We start from the raw sequence: 20,760 nt of genomic DNA on the forward strand, positions 1-20,760 counted from the left end.
AATCCAGCGGAATAACCCTGAAATCTTAAAAATGAAACAGCTAATCGGCTAACCTAGTCTACAAACGAACTTATAGGTCGCGCTTTCTCTAGAAAGGCTAAAGTGATTGAGAGGCACCGGACCTTAGGATTTAAAGTGTTGGGCAACTAAAGTGCAAGCACAGTCCCGTGAAAATGACTATTTCATTCCTAAAGAAAGGAAGAAAAGATAAGAAAGTGAAAAGAGTTGCGAAGAAAGAGGGAAATTTAAAAATATAATCCCTGGCTTCAGATAGCATGGTTGCACAGGCGAGATCCATATCTCACCCGTGGGGGAGCCCACAATGGGCTAGCCCATCAGGTCGAACTTAACGGGATGGAAATAGGTCATCTTTAAACAAAAAATTATGACCAGCTGGACGTAAGGAGGATAAGACCACGCCGGGCATAGGAGGAGCAGAGTGGTATTAAGAATGTGGTTGAGTCGTATAAGCCTAAAAAGTGTATGAGGGTCAGTCCTGTTAAGTTGACGAGGAGGCTTAAACAGAAGAACCAAGATTTCAGCGGCATACCCAAAGGGAAATACCAGTAATCTCAGGCAAGTTATTTCTATTCATCACAAATTTATGGCTCCAAATACTACAGTATCATAGGGAGGCAGCTTACGGTAAAGTAACATAGTAAGAAGGAGTATAAACAGTGCATTAAAACCGACAGAACAACACTCAAAAACTACTATAATGTTACGCTATTAGTAAGGCTACATTTCTTAAGAAAATTCCCCTTCAAGGTCACCCTGCAAAGCTGTGCGCAGTAACAGTGGCTATTCGAAAAGTGAACGACAATGCTATTTGACGAAACAGGCTGGACATTCTTTACAAGAATAGGGACGGAGAAAGGAGCTTACGGCGGGGTAAGGACCAGCAACCACCAAGCCAAATTGCTTTGATTTAATTTGTATGGTCAACATAATCCTAATTTGCTATTATAAATTACTAAACGACTTACTTTTTGAAGGACGTCCACCGTGTCTTCCAACAAATTTGAACAGTTGACATCACAGTCGTAATTTAAATACATTTCAGTAACGATACCAGGTAGTATCCATATTTGCACAAGTCCCTCTGAAACATCCAACCATCAAAATTTAGGTAACATATAAAAGTTGGAATAACACAAGAATAAGATAGAAAAGAAAAACAAACTTAAACGAATGCCAGCCTTGAGAGGGGAGGGAAGAGGGGGGAATCTCACAAAGAAGTGTTCAGGCCCCCTTCCTTCTTCAACAATTTCCCAGGAAAAATGGGCTAAATATTTCAAAAGTATCGAAATTTAGCCTAAAAAGGGCTTCTGTCGAAGCAGCAACCCGTGGAAACTTCATTAGAAAGATCTCCGGTTTACCCTCCCAAAATGTTTGACTTGCCGTATGTGTATAGGCTATGAATGTCTTATTCATAACAACTGAGGCAAGAGGGGAAGGGGATGTAGGACCAAAAAAAAGTCTTTAGTCCTGAAAGCCAACCAAATATTACCAAAATAAAATAAGGCTGCTAGAAATGTTTCATTACCAAGCAAAAAATCATCTGACTCAATGGAATTTATCCCGGGAGGGGCGTGAGGGGAGGGGGCCAATTAAGAACTATTTTTGCATAATATAGCACTTTAGGGTCTTCCAGGGACTTAGGACTTAGGTTTTTCTTCTGGACATTTATTAATAGTCCCAGGACTGTTTTTTTTTAACGTTATTTCTATACCCTTGTGAAAAATAGTTCATTTCACAGACGTAAAATACCACGCTTTGGTTTCCTCTTATATTTTGCGATAATTGCAGACATTGTGGCATGTAGCAATGGCTGTTTCGACCGTAAACGATCTTTCCTTTTTTACGGCGAAAAAAATCAAAACAATTTTAAAACTTAAATATTTAAATAAAAAATAAGTTATGAAGAGCCTGCCAAGGCGTGGTCTCTACTCCTGTTCTGTTTAAAAAACTATTTTATTCGGCCCCAAGATTATTGCCCGTCTTCTTGCATTTCAAATGGCATCAATGCCTCTCTCGTTTCATATGACATAATGTTTCATATATAATGTTTCGTTTCATAAGATAATGTCTTTAATATCAGTTGAACTTTTGACCTTATATTAAAAACATTCCTGGAATTTCAGGAGTCATCGCTGGTACATTCAGCAGACTATACCACGTACAATAGCCTTCCAATCGATTCAACATTAGGTTCAACAACACATCCTGGTAAGCCACATCCCTGATAGAATCGCTACTGCTTATGCATCCATAGTTACCGCAAAACTAAAGTTCAAGAGACATCTCCTTAAATATTTTTTCAAGTCATTCACCTTCTCCTGCATTCTGTATATTTCCCCTTTTGAAAATTTTTAAATAGTCAGATAAAAGTGAGATAAAAATTGGTTCGTGCTTGTTCAGGTATGCTAAATACCTGCTTTTAATCCCTCACTGTGTCTGAAATTCAGGATGGGTTCAGAGGCTCGGAGTAACCACCTCCAAGGAAGCTTGAACTTTATTAAATGAAAAAAAAAATTAAACAAATTAGAAAGATAGTGAACCATCTTTGGTATCCTCGGCTAGTGCGTCAAGTATACTTGGGGGTTTGTACACAATGTAAATACAGCCTTGCGATTATTTTTATTTATCTAAATGCGGTTTCTATGCATTTATTATGAAATAAGTTTTTATTTTCTCTTTTTCTTTTTGCTTCTAGTTTACCTCTACATGCAGTACCGTATTTACTCTATAACAGCTTTTGCAACAACATAATAAAAATAAGCGGTGTTTTCTACGAGCTTGATATTCAATATTAGCGAGAAATTAGAATCAACAAAGCCCAAGCCATCTTCTCACAACTCCGCCGCCATCTGTGGATCTGGCGGGAGATCAGCATGAAGACAAAACTTTCTGTTTATAAAGCGGCTGTTAGATCTGTTCTCTTCTATGCAGCCGAAACTTGGCTACTGAAGGCGCTTCATCTCCGTGATTTGGAAGTCTTTGACCACTGCTGTCTACAAAAAATCTTGAGGATTCGATACTCCGATAGAATCTCAAATGTTGATGTGCACCACCGCTGCTGTGACATCGAACCCACCGCCATGATTGTCAAACAGAGAAGACTGCGTTGGCATGGTCATGTCTCTGGAAGACCCAACGACCACAACTCGAGGCAACTGCATCTAGCTGCTCCGTTACTAGACAGGTACTGATAACCTGGTGTTAACGTGGAGAATCAATGGAAAATTGCCAAAAATAACCTCGACCCCAGTCATGGAGTTTAAAAGTTCAGCACGCATTAAAATAGGTATTAGCTGCGGTTTGCTCAAGAGCTGGCACAAGATCGCGACAAATGGGAGTCAATCATACATAGTCTTCTAGATGCCGGTTGAGGCGTCCGCGTCTGGTCCCACAACAAGTACAAGTAAGTAAGTAATATTAGCGAGAATGTATATATAATGCATTTAACTCTTTTTATTACACCAAGTTTTTGAAGTGAAACAATTGCAAATATTTTTTTTTTCTTATTAACCAAAACTGAATCAAAATCAAAAGCACAAAGAAAATCTTATTTCTTCAATTTTCAAAGATATACTGAAAAAATTTATTCTTTATAGTTTTTTCACGAAATTTAGCACAATTCAACAATGAAAAATAGCGAAGCTATTTTCAGTAAATATAAAAATCGATCGTAGAAACTAAGATTACGATTCTTGCTCAACTTTTATATTTTCATATTTCTTAGGATTAGATCCTTGCTGGACTATTTTCGAAAGATTACAGTCTTAGCGTATTTTTACGTTTTTAGAACTGTCGTATGAAAGATTAACATAAATTTGTTCGATTTCACAAATCAAAGGGGCGAGTTTTATTTAAAGCGACATAAAGGGTACCGTACATCGTTCTAAAACTCCTTTAGATAGCCTGTTGGGCGTTCAGGTCAATGCTGAAGATACAAGAACCCGAAAAAAGGTTTTTTTTCTTCCAAAAATCACCCTGATTAAGAGCGGCATATTAGGTATATTAAAATAAACACAAGGTTTCTTGTGTCCCAAAGATCAAGAGTTCACAGAAGAGGTATTTTTCAAACATTAGAATCAACCCCCTTTAAAAAATATATACTTGTCTATGTAGAGCAAGTTTGGTGCGAACGACCTGGGCTTAAGGTATATGGAAAAAGGAATCTTGATGCAACTAAAGGGCCTAGTTGCCATTCCTTTTGTAACCATTCGTTTTATAGTTATTTCTTCTAATTCATATGATGTAGCTTAGGCCAAACCGCAGGGTTTTATCCTCTTTTTTTTCTACAATAACGTTTCTAGATACGTTAGCAAACGCAAGAGCAAAACAAAGAAAAATTGTAAGAAAAGGAAAATCTAACAATACCAAGAGCTAGTTCCCTCCTTTCAGCAGTAACTTTGGGATTAGACGTCATTATTATACTACGCAAAGTTGAAAGGTACATCTGTAATTGCAATTTCAATTCACTACGTAGGGCTTCAAAGAGAAGGAAACATATGCGCATTGAACCAATGAAGATTGAGTTTCTGTCTCTTATCAGCAACTGCAAAAAATTTCACCAATTATTATTAATTAAGCACAGACAAAGAGAGAAACTATGTGCGTGGGGACTGGACGACATTTAAAAAAATGCTCTGTCAGTTATGCTATTTTAGTGTTTTCATATTAAAAAAATTGCAAGCCGAATACAGCCTGAGATGCAAAACTGAAGCGGTAAAAAAAGACAAAAAATAACATATATTGAGCAAAATTGTGACGAGAAAAAAGCCAACTCTTTATTTTATTTTTTTTTTCACTGTAAGTACTAAAAATCTGCATTGAAGAATTTGATCATGCAGCAAATGGAATGAGAGGCTGCAATAGCAAATGAAGAAATGCATTATATTACTACTAATAACTCACTGCAGCACCAAGCCACCTGAGGCCAAAGCAGGTACACACACTACTCCATCCTGATTTATTCAAGCCTTCCTCTTTGCTCCCTCCCAAGAAGTTACTGTTTTCCTTAAATCTATTCTTACGAAATCCTCCGACCCCATACGAGACAACCTGTCATCCTTCATCCGCAGAACATGTCCTAGCAATCTCAACCTTTCCCTTATTATAGCCCCAGAAAGCAGGACAGGGCAGAATATTTCATAGAACTCACTGTTAGAGATCAAGTCAGTCAGACGGATACCCAAAACAATCCGTAGGCAAATTCTCTGGAAAACATAGCAAATCCCCCTCCGTCTGATAGAGCGTCCAAGCTTCTGTGCTTCTTAAGACTTTTTGTGCTCTTTAAGACAAAGTATATCAAAATAATGGCAACCCTGCTAAACTTCTGATTCTAATACGAAAGCAGCAACTAACCTCATTTCCTACTTAAAATCCAGCAATGTTCTTCTTGTACATAGCACAAATCACTTTAACGTATTTATCCGCTATACCATACAAGGATTGGACCTTCGCTAAAGTTCTTCCATCAGCTGGATCGAACACTTGCTCATAGTCAATAAAACTGAAGACTAAAAGAGTTTAAAGACTCAGGAACATCACAATTATTAATTTAGGAGTGAACATTTGGTCGACGCATCCTCTCCTCATCCTTTTATACAATTCCTTATTACGCAATTTATTTCTAACTGCTCTTGCTTCTGAGCGCCAAAAAGTGACCATGTTTTTTTATAATTCAGAATAAAATTAGTACATAATTTGAAATATTCACGTAAACCTTTGTAAATTCTCGTTTCTAAATAATGTTTCCCGTTTCCGGCCTGATCCTATTTTGCTCCCGAAACGCAAAACTCTCGAACTTGAACACAACTCCTACAGTATTAGTGTCATTTTTGGGCACTAAGTTAGTTATTTTTGGTGCAGTTATTTTTGGTGCAAAGATTGGATGGGGACAAGAATTGAATCCGCGGCCCTTTTTTCACCCACTTTCCCCTCCCGATCGGCTTTTTAAAAGAAAGGTAGGCAAGTTCTACCTTGCTTCAAGGAAAATCCCATAAGTATTTTCGATTTGTAAGATTAGAGGCAAAACTTCCAACACAACGTACCTCTTTCCTTAGCCAAAGTTTTAGAAGACAGATAGGGAAGTTGCACCTTGTTTGAATAAGAATTAGGCAAGCATTTTCAATATGTATGACTAGAGTCAAAATTTGGATAGTGGCCTTTCCGAAGCCTTTAGCTCTTCTAGTCTTTAGTGGTGGGAGGATGTCATAAAGAAAGAATTAAGGGAAATGGGAACTACCTAGAAGGGTGTAAAGAGGAAGGCTTTGAATAGATTGGGATGGAGGAAAAAAGTGCTTAGCTGTGTTAGCCTCATGCGGCTTAGTGCTGTGGTGATTTGTTAGTAGAAGTAGTAGTAGACTTTAGTGGCAACGCAATTATGTTGTTCCATGTGAAAACGTGCAATGATTTTCATAGATGCAATTAGAGAAACAAAATGGGCCTACGGCCGCACTAACACCACCCCATGGTTCTGTTTTTATTCGATTTCGATACATTTTAGGTTATCCAATGTCTTTATCCAATGCTTAGAAATATTGATGTAAAGCAATGATGTAGCTGCAAAATCACTAGTAAAGTATTTATGCGAGGATAACCTAGTGATAGGCACACACTCAAGTTCATCATACCATCATATAAATAGAAAACAAATAGTAGGTTTTATGTTTAGAAACAAAGTAATGTAGTTATAGCAGTTTTGGAAATTACAACATATATTGGTTTAAGTTCTATGTATTGGGGTAAAGTAATAGAGCATAAGCTTCTCCGTATGAATCGTGGGTCGAACCTCTCCCCCTCTTCGCAATTATAAGCAAGAATTCACACTGGAAGGCGGAATCCCAGGGGGTTCAAACCGAGGACAGGAGAGTGGGGGGAAGGGTATCTGGATTCAATCTCAATTGCACCTAGTGAATTTAAGTATTTGATCTTAGGAGTGCCAACGTCATTCAAGTTGTCCATGTATTGTTTTACTTTGCTGAAGTACTTTATAAGCGATAAGGTACTTTCACGTTAATTGAGCAGGCCCACTGTTGCTCCGACCTTTCTATCAAATTCCAGCACTGTAATGTTCAGACACTTCTTGGAAGAATTTTTGTAACCCTCTCGTATGTATTTTTATCTTGTTTATTTATAGCCCACGCTATAAATAATCTATAGCCCTCGCTATCATGTTAATTGAGCAGGCCCACTGCTGCTCCGACCTTTCTATCAAATTCCAGCCCTGTAATGTTCAGACACTTCTTGGAAGAATTTTTGTAACCCTCTCGTAGGTATTTTTATCTTGTTTATTTATAGCCCACGCTATAAATAATCTATAGCCCACGCTAAGACGTTAATTGAGCAGCCCCACTGTTGCTCCGACCTTTCTATCAAATTCCAGCACTGTAATGTTCAGACACTTCTTGGAAGAATTTTTGTAACCCTCTCGTATGTATTTTTATCTTGTTTATTTATGGCCCACGCTATAAATAATCTATAGCCCGCGCTATCATGTTAATTGAGCAGGCCCACTGCTGCTCCGACCTTTCTATCAAATTCCAGCCCTGTAATGTTCAGACACTTCTTGGAAGAATTTTTGTAACCCTCTCGTATGTATTTTTATCTTGTTTATTTATAGCCCACGCTATAAATAATCTATAGCCCACGCTAAGACGTTAATTGAGCAGCCCCACTGTTGCTCCGACCTTTCTATCAAATTCCAGCACTGTAATGTTCAGACACTTCTTGGAAGAATTTTTGTAACCCTCTCGTATGTATTTTTATCTTGTTTATTTATAGCCCACGCTATAAATAATCTATAGCCCGCGCTATCAAGTTAATTGAGCAGGCCCACTGCTGCTCCGACCTTTCTATCAAATTCCAGCACTGTAATGTTCAGACACTTCTTGGAAGAATTTTTGTAACCCTCTCGTATGTATTTTTATCTTGTTTATTTATAGCCCACGCTATAAATAATCTATAGCCCACGCTAAGACGTTAATTGAGCAGCCCCACTGTTGCTCCGACCTTTCTATCAAATTCCAGCACTGTAATGTTCAGACACTTCTTGGAAGAATTTTTGTAACCCTCTCGTATGTATTTTTATCTTGTTTATTTATGGCCCACGCTATAAATAATCTATAGCCCGCGCTATCATGTTAATTGAGCAGGCCCACTGCTGCTCCGACCTTTCTATCAAATTCCAGCCCTGTAATGTTCAGACACTTCTTGGAAGAATTTTTGTAACTTGTTTATAGCCCACATCTTGTTTATTTATAGCCCACGCTACAAACTATGCTTATAAGCTGCTGCTTCGGTCCCACAAGGCCGTCTGATGTTTTATTAATCAATTTCGTTGGTGATTTTAAAAGTTCTCTTTTCTTTTTATTCTGTACTCTTTATGCATGTTTTGCAGGTTTATCCTTTCAGCAGGTAATAAATATCTTATTACAGATGCTTATAAGTCTAAAATAAGCGAAGGAATTGTTGGCACACTTAGCCTACATCCTCCTGTCACCTATGGTGGACCGGCCAGCACATTGCTCAGTTTTGACTTCTTTTAGAGTTCGACATTGGTTTCGTAAAAGTTTTTCACTTTTAAAGATTCAAAATACCAGGAATGACTATTTAAAGCTAAAGGGTTGAATAGACATAGCGTTTTTCAAGCTAAAAACGGCTGTGTCAATTCGATTCAGGCGTTTACGCCAGCTTTCGAAATAGGATTTTTTTTTTCTAGATTAACGTTCATTTTGAGCATCTTTCAGGCTTTTAAGTTCAAGAGATTTTCTCAGTATGTTGGAAAGTTTTCAATATAAGAAAAGTGAATTTAATTACTAGCTTACTCGATATGTTATGGTCAGGGATTGATTGCCCGTACTTTGGCAATTTAAAAGAGTTTGTCAAAAATACGCTATCTTTTTGGTGGATAGTTCAGCCTGTTATTTTCACTTCTGCGCTTTTAAAATGTTGGACAAAAACGCTACGTATTTCTATGCACCACCTTTTACAATATTATGCATAAAGGGACACACCGGGTCAAAACCCAGTTCAGAAAGTCAATATAGAGAAGTCTTAGTTTGAAAGTCTTTAATGAATAATGTTCAATTTTTTAATTATACTAGGGATCCAAATTTAGGACGGGGGGGGGGGGTGAACATGTTTCATGTGTAGAGAGGATTATCAAGCAGATAAGGAACAATAAAAAAACATACCTATCCAAATACTTTTAAAATTCTCCCTGTTTAAGATAGGGTAAATGCCTTTCAATCTTTGCTGTATCTTTTTTGCTATAATTGCATTTTAGGTTTTGACTCCAAATTTGGCCCATCTGGGCTTGTGGCTGTGATAACCATTTTTTCTAAATAAATCGCATCCTATCTTACCTTAATAACACAAAATTAAATATTATTATAATTAAATACAAACTCAAGCTATGAAAGAAGTTAGATAAAAAAAACCTACCGATATCAAGTTTTTGCACAGACTATCTTTAACTATGTTCATAAGAGGTGGATTGGTTCCAAAAAAATCAATACCAGCTTCAACAGCCACAGTGATAAGTCTCAGTCCAATTGTGATCTTTCTGTCTGAGTTGTTGCTATCATGCGAATCCACTAGCGTAACAAGATACCGTAGTATTTCAACAACGAACGGTATCCCATACGGAACAATTCCTTCGTTCTCTAAGAAAAAACAAGTTTCACTTTAACAAGACAGGACTAGCACTTTCAACAAAGTTAACACTAGAAAACCGTCAATTTCATATATAAACAACTGAATACAAAAATATTATATATCTCTTTTCTTGTGCTATTGTACCTGAAAATAAATAGAGATCCAAAGTCGTTTTTGCTCTCTCTATTTCTTTCTTTCTTTCTCTGTCCTCTCTCTCTCTCTCTCTCTCTCTCTCTCTCTCTCTCTCTCTCTCTCTCTCTCTCTCTCTCTCTCTCTCTCTCTCTCTCTCTCTCTCTCTCTCTCTCTCTCTCTCTCTCTCTCTCTCTCTCTCTCTCTCTCTCTCTCTCTCTCTCTCTCTCTCTCTCTCTCTCTCTCTCTCTCTCTCTCTCTCTCTCTCTCTCTCTCTCTCTCTCTCTCTCTCTCTCTCTCTCTCTCTCTCTCTCTCTCTCTCTCTCTCTCTCTCTCTCTCTCTCTCTCTCTCTCTCTCTCTCTCTCTCTCTCTCTCTCTCTCTCTCTCTCTCTCTCTCTCTCTCTCTCTCTCTCTCTCTCTCTCTCTCTCTCTCTCTCTCTCTCTCTCTCTCTCTCTCTCTCTCTCTCTCTCTCTCTCTCTCTCTCTCTCTCTCTCTCTCTCTCTCTCTCTCTCTCTCTCTCTCTCTTTCTCTCTCTCTCTCTCTCTCTCTCTCTCTCTCTCTCTCTCTCTCTCTGTCACTCAGTCACTGACTCAATATCTCACTTACTCACTTTCTCAAGTATATTGGCAAGATCCATAGAAAAAATGCTATGGACTATATCCACAACCTTATCCTCTATTTTAACCAAAAAGAAAAAGTGTAGGTAAGAAGAAGGTAAGAGAACGGAAAGAAGGAAATGGGGGGATAAAAGAATATGAAAACCAAAATAGATGGAGAGAAAAGTGATAGACACAACATCGTTCTTTTAATTACAAAGAAGTTAATCTTTTTCTGCTTCATCATTTTATCAATTTCGCGTTATAATTACAGCTGGTACTTGATTTTTGATTTTTTAAAAAATCAGATTCGCAGCAAGTGTTCTGCGACACTTCCTTTGTCCAGTTAAACCTGTATGATTTATTTTATAAGACACGTATTCATAAAGTATTTTACCGAAACATTCTTTCGAAGGTAGACAAAAGTCAATATTTTATCTATTTATAACTTCTGAAATACTATTTATAACTTCTTTTTTTCGTACTTAGTAGAAAGGACAAAAATCAATTTCAGTATTTGGGGTCAAGTTAAGATTTGAGACAACTGAACTTTTTTTGTTTACTACAACAATGATTTGAGAAGGAAAAAAAATACCTGGGACGCCATCAATGTCATGCGTGAACCGTATTCCCTTGGGATTCACGAACTCAGCAGGTGTTTCAATTTCAGTGCTTGAGGTCAATCCAAGATTTGAGACCCCTGTACTAACAACAGTAACATTTGCAGCAGGATCTGTTTGAGAGTCGCTTGATTCCTGGCTATCCAGGAAAATCATTCCAGCATTTAACCTACATTAAGTAAAAACAGATTGACTGACTATCTTTCTTTACGCTCATAGTTGCAACAAAGTTATTGAATACTTTTCACAGTCGCTAAATGAACGTCTCGTAAGTGATAAAATTAGGGAATTTAGGCAAGTGGGTCTGCATAAACACCTTTTCAGGGCAGGTCAAAGTCTATGGCCTAAGGAAACCCACAGGATATTACAAAAGAATATCACCAAATTAAACACCGCATTTGTTAATGGAAAAATGTGTGCGTGCCATGTCAAATTCGTGACGAAGCTTTCAGTTTCTCATACAAACTTATTTACGAGTGCCAAATCTGTAGGAAAAACGTTGCACGATAACAAAAACAAATTTACGTTAGTAAAATTGTAAAATTCTTTTAGATTTGTAACGTCTTAGTATCACAGTACATGATTGACTCTTAGAAAGAATTGAAAATTCAAATGATGAAAATTTCAGCGAGAAAAAATTCTTCCAAAATCCAGTAAAATATAAACTAGTACAATAAGAAACCGATGACTCGTCCAGTTTAAATGAACACTATGCAAAACACTAAATGACAAAGTTGCAACATAACTTTCTTGAGTAATAAGAAAAAAATAACATAAAGAACAAGCATTCGAGGTTAGCAATCATTTCCTTATAATTCAATTGGCATGTCTCAGAACAAGGTGTCTTATTCAGTAGTACAACTACATGCTACTGCAATTTAATTATAGTCTCGGAGAGCTTACGTGCTAGCTTTATTTGAATAAAAAAAGATAGAAGTTTTTTTTTTTACGCCACGTTGATTTAACTAGAGGAATCGTTTCAGGAAATGGGAAAACTTACTGAATTCTACTTCCGATCCTTCGAAAGGCCTCAATTCTCAAGAATCTAATTCCTAATTCCAGTTCATCGTTCTATTACTAATCATAATAATCATAAATTAAAAACAACCACCCTAAAGCGTTGAAGTACGAAGAATATATCGTCTTACTTTTCACAGTTGATACATATTCTTCAAGGAAAAAATAAAAGTTCCAGTTGACTATAGAATATAGTACTTTAATAAAACAGTTTCCAAAGAAGTTTTTCAAAGATAAGTACAGAGTCCTCTGAAAACCTAAACGAGCAAAATAAAGTAGTATAATAATTCAATCTTTGAGGAGAAATTGCTTTGAAGGAATAAATGCAGCCCAGTAAAGTAAATAATCGTTTCCAAGATACGATCCCCATGAAAAACGTATCCACCCCTTATTGACCTCTCGATGAACAGGTGCTGATCGATGTCAGTGATCAGCCCGATTTTTCCCCGCTAATTTTTAGGATGAGGTCCATTACCAGATGAGAAGATAAAAAATATTATCCTAAATCAAGATTAAATTCCTCATATATTTTGTCCGTATTTTTACACATAATGTCCAACAAAGTTGACACATCACTTGACAAATACAGCTGATCCAACTGGAGAGAAGACGGGAACAAAATTGGATGCAGTGTTCCTTGATATGAATTCCCTCTACCCCTTGGTCATGTCCCATTATGCGCTACCTTGCGATGACTATAAATGGCTCAATGACCCTCAAGCCTCCAATTTCCCCAACATTGACAGTGTTGAGGAGAATGGGCCGGTTGGATGGTTTTTTGGAATTGATGGGGAGATACCAGTTGAGCTTCACGAGTCGGTAAAGGATTTTGTTTTTCCATGCATCAATAGATCTGTGTCTAGGGACTCTTTGAGCCCCCACAACAGACGTTTGGTCGAGTTGGAGGGATTGCATTGGACACCTTCAAAACTAAAACTTATTGCCGACCTCCTGCCGAAGAAACATATTGTTATACATCATGTGGCTTTAAAATGGATGTGCAACAATGGTTTCAATGTCACAAAGGTTCATAGAGCCCTCCAGTTCAGTCAAAAACACTATCTGAAAACGTTTGTTGACACTTTTGTCAAGAAACATTCTGAAGCGAAGACAAAAGTCGAAAAAGAAATCTATAAGCTCATGTTAAATTTGGCTTTTGGTGAAATGTACGAAAGTGTTCACAATAGCAATTATTGTCACTTCGCAACCAATCCCAAACAGTCTGCTTGAATTACTGCCGTTCCAAATAACACTTCCCTTACTATCATTCGCCCGGACATGGTACTATTGAATAGAAAAAAAGAAGCATTGTATTGAATAAAAATATTGCTGCAGGCAGTGCGATCTTGGAGATCTCTAAAAAGCACATGTTGGAATTCTACTACAATGTGGCTAGGGTACAGTGGCCGGAGAAGGAACAAGTAGAGGTCTGCTATTAGGACACAGATTCTCTACTGTTAAAAGTAAAAACTCAAAACCTACTTGATAATTTGGCGCACGGTGAAATCATCAGTTCTCGGATGGACTACACCAACTAGAATGGAGAGGTCTACCTAGAGCTAGTGAATCGTCGGGCACCAAATCAACTTTTATTTTTAAAATCAGAAACGGGAAGTGACATGATTTCCCGTGGTATATTTGTAAGTCCGAAGGTGTACTTTATACTGATACACGACGAGGAAATCAAAAAACGTTGCAAAGGAGTACCCACGCGCTATAATAATAATATATAATACATATTGAAAACCCGTCGTATACAATAAATGTACAATGACAGAGTATACAAAAATACGAAAAGAGGAAACAAAACGATAATAATAACAACAAAAGCAACAACTTCTTAAATAGTATACAAAATAGTACAAAAAGTGGAAACTGAAAGATAGCATACTCAAAGATTACAAAAGAAACAATAACTTCTTCGAAAATAGCAACAAAGACAACAACTTTTGAAAGGAGAAAAAAAAAAAAGAAAAAAAAAATAAAAAGGGAAACAAAAGGGAAAATAAAACAAGCAAACTTGCCCACTCGTGCTTTAGAATTGCTGGTTTTATTTTTTGCCGGCTAATAAGTGTCTGAACAGCTAGATTTGGGTCAGCTAGGTTATAGCGCCAAATCAGAAAACTATTTTTTGTCCAAGGTTGCAATTTTAGTAGGTACTTTGCAAAACGGAAAAATACAGAGCGTATTTTAGACTTTTCACGGTTTGCCAATAATTTCCAGAAAGGGGTCACATATAATATATGTGGCAGAGCGGTAGCGTTGAAAATACTTGCCAGTAGTGGACGGTTAAATCTCAGAGTGGATTTAACAATCAAAGCATAGGAGCTGGATATTCGCCGTTCAAGATGTGAGATCAGGAGAGAACGGGTATGCTGTAATGAGGAACCTATTGGAAGCCCCAGATATACTATTTTATCAACTGGTTTTACTGAGCAATCACCTAGTGTGATATTAGTAGGAGGGTCATTCTTCCAATTATAAAGCAAAACTTCCGACTTTTGGGAGTTAAATCTCAGACCGACTTTCTCGTAGTTGGACTGCAGACATGAGAATATTTCTGAAAGGCGGTTAAGCGTCCGACTGAGATTCAGCGTGTCATCGGCATAGCACACTAGGGTTCAATAATAGACAGCTGTCTTGAGGTTCAATAATGTAGTTATTGAAGAAATTGGGGGATAAAACTGCTCCCTGATGGGCACCTTTATGGACTGGTATCAAAGCTGACCGTGGGGCTGGCGGAAGGCCTTTATTGGGAGGGAGCTTGAGTTGCATGCGAAGGTGAGAATAAATATCATGGAAAGCCCAGATGATATTTGAGTTCACTCCTCTTTTAGCTGAATTTAGCAACATATGTGCATGAATCAATGAATCAAACGCTCTCTGCAGGTCTAAGCCCCCGATCACTAGACTTTCTCCTGATTTGTGTGCATCCAGGAGTGCATATGCAACGACATGGCGCACTTCCGCACAACCAATGCCGTGTTGGAAACCGAATTGTCTTGGTGGACTACAACACAGTTTTTCAAACTCATCTACGAATAAAAGTTCAAATAACTTGCAGAGAGTGGTAGCAACCGTGATTGGACGGAAAGAGGAGCATTGCATGGTAACTTTTCCCTTTTTAGGAACTGGCGTAAGATCTCCAATTGAGAAAGGGGTTGGGACAGTACCCTGAATGAGGATAATCTGCATCAGGAGGGTTACATGACTAATGAGAGCGGGCCCACCACTTTTTAGATGGAGTGCACTGATCCCGTCAATCCCAAAAGACTTTTTAGGTTTTAGGTGAGAGATGGCCCTACATACAGCTCCCTCCGTTACAAGATAATCACTTTGAGGACAACTATCTAAGAAGTCGTCCAACTCAGCTTCGTATCTTTCGTTGAGGGCTGGGTCAGGAGGCGAAAATTCTGACCCATAATATGCGTACCATTCAGAATCAGGGATTGCAGATGCGGATAAAGACTCATCGCTGTTAGAGGACAGAAAACGCCAAAGGAGAGAAGGATTAATTTTGGCCCGTGCAGATTCGATATCAATCATCTTTTTTTCTGTGAGCTTTTAGCTCCTTCGAGAATTTTCTTTTTGTGAGCAGGCAAATTGAATTGACTACCCCTGAACGGGGTCGTCCACAAGACATCTAAAGTTGAAGCCAAAATTTAGACTTAGAATGGGTTTCCACTAACTCTGGATTTTCAGACCAGCCAGGAAGGGTATGATGACGGGGTCTACTTAGAGGGACGGCAGCTTTTTCAGCACAGCAAAGGGCATGGCCAATTTCTGCGCAATAAAAGTCAACTGATAGTTGTGTTTCCTCCCTTGAAAGAGCAGTTAATCCAGAGAGAAGATGGAAAGGGACACGGATCTTACTAAGGACTCTGGCGGCTTCTTCTTGAAATAAAACAGGGTTAATTTTGCGCCAATCACGGCGAGACCTAGGAGGTGTTTTTGAAGTTGTTTGCGTTTGTGTATCTGAGCTGTGGCAAAGAATCTCGGCTGAGAACCGTATTGGTAAGTGATCAGACAGCTGAAAATCAAGCACAACCTTGACAGGTGAAATCCTGAGATTTGCGGACGTAACAACGTGATCGAGATCTGATGTGGACATTGAGGTGTGTACGTGTGTAAAATTTAAATCTTTGCACTTGAGGTTAAACTGGTCTCCAAAAAGACTAAGCAACAACGTAGAACGTAAAGACCTAGATAAGAGCGGTTCATTCAAGTCGCAATTGAAGTCACCAACTAGTATGCATTCAAGGCTTAAGAATCTAATACGGTTAATACACTGTCCGAGTTTATCACTAGAATAAGTAAAAGCACGCTCCGAACGTTCATTATGGTAATTTGTAGGCAAATATACATTAATAAAAACACAGCCCTCAACACGAATCGCGAGAAAATTATCATTGACTTCAAATACACTAGATCTTAGAGTCGAACGAACAAAAGTGGCAATACCACCGGAGGGTCGCCCTTTTCCACTTAGCTGCTTCGCTGAAACTGAATAGACCGATACTGAACTATTAAAACTAAGAATACTTTTACTGCGGCTTGTGACGAAATGTTCTTGTAAACAGACAACTTCATTTTGCTCAAAAACAACATCTAAGATCGGAATTTTATTCGTGAACGAGCCATTAATGTTCCACGATAAACATTTAACTGCATAAGCTTCAGATGTCATTTCTTTTGTGTATTACTATTTGAGGGACATTTTACAATGTAACACGTGTGACTGCCGATTTTGCATTCAACGCAGAATGTCGGCTGTCTGCATGGTTCATCTCGCGTAGAAAAATGTTCACTTGAGGCTCATCTAGAGCATACAGGTTCAGCCGTACACTGGGAAGCGAGATGACCAATTTTGTGACAGTTATAGCATCGTCTTGGCAAGAACTTAAACGGATCAGCAGGTAGTCGCTCGTAGCCGATAATCACCGAAACACTCAGAAATTGTTGGAGCTCACTAAGAGTGTTAAAATACACTTTGAAAGAACGGAATTTTCCGCACTGTTCAGTCTTCGTACTATTCGGAATTAGATATTTTAGTCCTTCACAGTTTATATCCTCAGGGGCATTTCGAAGGACAGCTATGTGCAGGGGTTCTCGAACAGTAATTTTGAGATCGGGCTTGGAAGATTTTGCTTTCTCAACGATTTTCACTGCTGCAGCTTTCGACCTGACCACTAACTTCCCTTCATTTGGAGATTTGCAAAGTTCACTAATGTTATTTGTATTTTCACATAAACTGTCTATGAAAGCTGTCCGGTCATTTGGGCCATTGAGCTCCTTGGGGGGATTTTTCAAGACGACAGAATAGGTAGAGTTTCTGGGCTTGGACGTTTCAGGTGCACGACGACTTCTTGTGAAAATACTGGTGGCTGGTGCGGACTGGGTGGCCAAAAAATTATCAAGCTTCCGAGAGAGTTTATTTACTTTGACAGTAACTGTTGCATTCACCACATCTCCGATGACCGGAACCGAGCAGGGGTTAAAGATGACAAATTTTGGCATGTTCTTATTTTTTGTACCAGCTGAAACTAGAATTTTCCATATTTTAATGATATTGTCTTCATCTTTATAGTAGGTCACAAGACGATTAGTAATATACAATTCAGTATGAAGGCTTCGCGTTGGCTCTATTAAATCTTCTTGTTTATAGAAAGCAACACACGCTTTTACGATACACTCCAATTTTATTCCATCTGTTAGTGCTCTCGTTACACAATTCAGTAACGGATTCAAAATAATTTTTTCACTTTCAGCCATCGTAGTTCTAAGCTTAATTAAATCTTAAAATAAAGTCACAAAACAATGACTTGCCCGCAAGGTGGCTTTTTTAAGTCCCCCCACTTTCCAGCAAACGCCTTCTAATAAAATAATTCAATCCAAATGAAGAGCAGAAATTCACTTATGAGAGAGGTAAGGGAAGCGTTGGAGGCTGCCTACCTTGTCCCCACAATTTAAGGGGCAACCCCAGTGGATACCACGGCTCTTGCAGACACCTCTCTCACCCCTCTTCTGCCTACTTCTCTCCTGTCACTTTTATCACAGCGTAAATGCCTATACTGTTCCGAAAACTATTTTTGATTTTTGGATTATTTCGTATCGTATTTCCAATTTATATTCGTAGTGCTTAATTTGATGAATTTTCTCCAATTGTGAAAAGTCTATAATCCCTGAAGATCACTGAATTTATTGATAACCATAGAGAAGGAATATAGGTCACTCTAACTTAGCCAGTTGTTATTACGAAATGATAAATTACTTCACTTGAAAAATAGACTGGTTTAATAATATCCGAGATTAGATGTGGTCACTCTGAACTCTGAAAGAAGATCATTTTAAAAGTTCTGGTCGAGAAAAAATTTAGAAAATGTTGTTTAGCAGTTGTTCCAAACGATTTTTTGACAAAATAATTTTTTGACAGAATTTTGACATGGACGTTTATAGGAATTGTATTGTTGAAAATACAATTCCACGAGCGAAATTTTTGGCAATTCGTTCGTTAAACTACAGGAACTTCACTGTAAATATAGAAAAAATTGCCATGAGTACCATTTCCGGCAAGGTCTGTTTGTCAAGACGGTGTGAGTACACTCCCCCTGGGGTACTATTTACCTTCCGACCGAGCCGAATGTGTTAGCCATAAGGAAAGTCTCGGTTTGAGTAAAGTCCAATAAAACAAATTTCCCAAAACCTTGGGGGGGGGGGGGCTCGCGGCCTGGGGGGACCTTCGGCCACCCGTCCGGCCGCCAGCGGGGGGGGGCGCCGCCACCTACGGTATCTTTTTTTTACTTAGAGCAGATTTTTTTATTTTTGTACTTTTGTAAATATAAATGTTGTTGCCTTCAAATTAAAAATGGTGTAAAAAAGTGATATTATTCTAAGTTTATTTTTCATTAAATGTTGTATTTTTTTACAAATAAATAAGATATATTTATTAAAGTGCTTTTTTTTCTAGTTCATTTTTAAAATAAATGTTTATGTTTTTTATTATAAATAAATTTAAAAAAAATCTTAGGTGTATTTTTCTTGTTTAATGTGTTTTTTCTGTAACGTATTATTTGTAAAGTGTTGTTTTTTATGTTAATAATAATACAAGAAATATGATTCTTTATTGATTTTGTTCTCATTATTCTTGAACGGTGTTCTACTAGGGAAATTATTTACTCATTAGACAACTATAGTTTACAGTTAGTTGTAGGTGAGCTGTTGAAGGGAACATGTATCAATTTAACACGCCATTCAGATCGTTTCTTTGAGGTCCATTTATGTCAGGCAAAACGACACTCTTAACTAAAATAATTAAAAATTGCGATAAAATGTTTGTGGAAAAACTGAAAAAAATCTACTATTGTTACAGTATTTGGCAGGAGTCATACGATAAAATAAAAGCAATTAGCATATCAGGGTTGGTGCAGATACAATTCATACAGGGACTTGATGTTTTCAACATTATCGAACCAAACTCTTGGCTGATTATTGACGATTTAGCTGAATCCATTGAACAATTGTCCCAGGAAATACTACAACTGTTCACTGTTCGCTCTCATCATGAACAGATTTCCATTACTCTAGTTCTACACTAATTCTTTCATCAGATCAAATGTATGCAAACACTTTCATTGAACTGCACCTACTATACTATCTAAAAAGTTGCCAGTGCTTCTCCTTCGCTAATAACCCTCAATAAACAAACACACTCTGGGGCACCTAAATTTCTGCTCTCAGCGCACGATTGAGCACCTAATAAACCCTACGGCTATATCCTATTGGATCTTAATCAAAATACACCCGAGGATCTGCGTGTACTCACATATATTTTTGACAATGAAATTACAGTACATCTCCTCGAGAACAGAAAAAAGGCCTATTAGTTGCCATCATGAAGAATGGCATTGAAGAAACTACAAGAAAATAGACAATTATTTTCCGTTCTAAGAACTTCAAAACCACCACTTAGAAAAGCCATACTCAAACATGGTATTGACAATGATTTCATTAATCTAATATCTGAACTTTATTTGAATTTGACCGAGAGCAATGTTCAACTGCCAGAAGTAGTTAAGCAACAAGCACAGCAAGATCGTTCCATTGTACGTACATTGGCCTCTAAGAAGAAAGGAAAGAATTTTAAAAGGAAACGTCTTCTTCAGGCGGGCGCTGGCTTTTTCACACTTTTACTACCGATAATTGCAGGACTTGTAAACAGTTTTCTCTAAATGGCTAAACCCTATAAATTGACTCCAATAGAACTCGCTCTCTCGCCCGTGGAACACTTTGAGGACAATCTGAATAAATTCATTGACAACGAGAAAATTGAGGATGATAAAAGACTGCTTTTACTTCAAGATGCACATCGCCGAGTGGACAAACATAAGCCCTACCGTGCGAGGGCCAATGGTATTGATCACAAAAAAGAACCATCCCATCAGGATTCTTCTGCTGGAACAAAATTAAAGATGGAGGAATTGGATTCAATAGTGTCGAACATTGGGAATCTAATGCCGCACTAATATCATGAACAAAGTAAACGACTCATAACATATCTCATGGAAAGTGGTCAAGATCATATTCAAGTTGATAACAGTGGGAAAGGGATTATAATTCAGGGCAAGAGCTATAATCTACTTGATTTAATCTATGATATGGTTACAAATCGTAAAAGACTATTATCATTTGACATTCATCTATACAACTTTCTAAATACCTTAAACTTCC

General features: G+C 37.8%; 1 protein-coding gene across 2 annotated transcripts in view; it reads right to left on the reverse strand.

The window, feature by feature from the left end:
* Positions 1-20,760, reverse strand: part of garz (Sec7 domain-containing protein garz) — a 146,625-nt gene that overhangs the window by 70,226 nt on the left and 55,639 nt on the right. For both annotated transcript variants that reach the window (XM_089089637.1, XM_089089636.1), the window contains exons 9-12: positions 10,992-11,185; positions 9,457-9,677; positions 4,387-4,564; positions 987-1,102 (exon numbers count right to left, since the gene is read on the reverse strand). In XM_089089637.1, coding sequence (XP_088945763.1) covers positions 987-1,102; positions 4,387-4,564; positions 9,457-9,677; positions 10,992-11,185 — 709 coding nt within the window. The remainder of the gene's footprint in view (positions 1-986; positions 1,103-4,386; positions 4,565-9,456; positions 9,678-10,991; positions 11,186-20,760) is intronic.

This window comes from Artemia sp. Qi Xiang Cuo, chromosome 5 (genome assembly GCF_049724085.1).
Source record: "Artemia sp. Qi Xiang Cuo chromosome 5, ASM4972408v1, whole genome shotgun sequence".
Lineage (NCBI taxonomy): Eukaryota > Metazoa > Arthropoda > Branchiopoda > Anostraca > Artemiidae > Artemia > Artemia sp. Qi Xiang Cuo.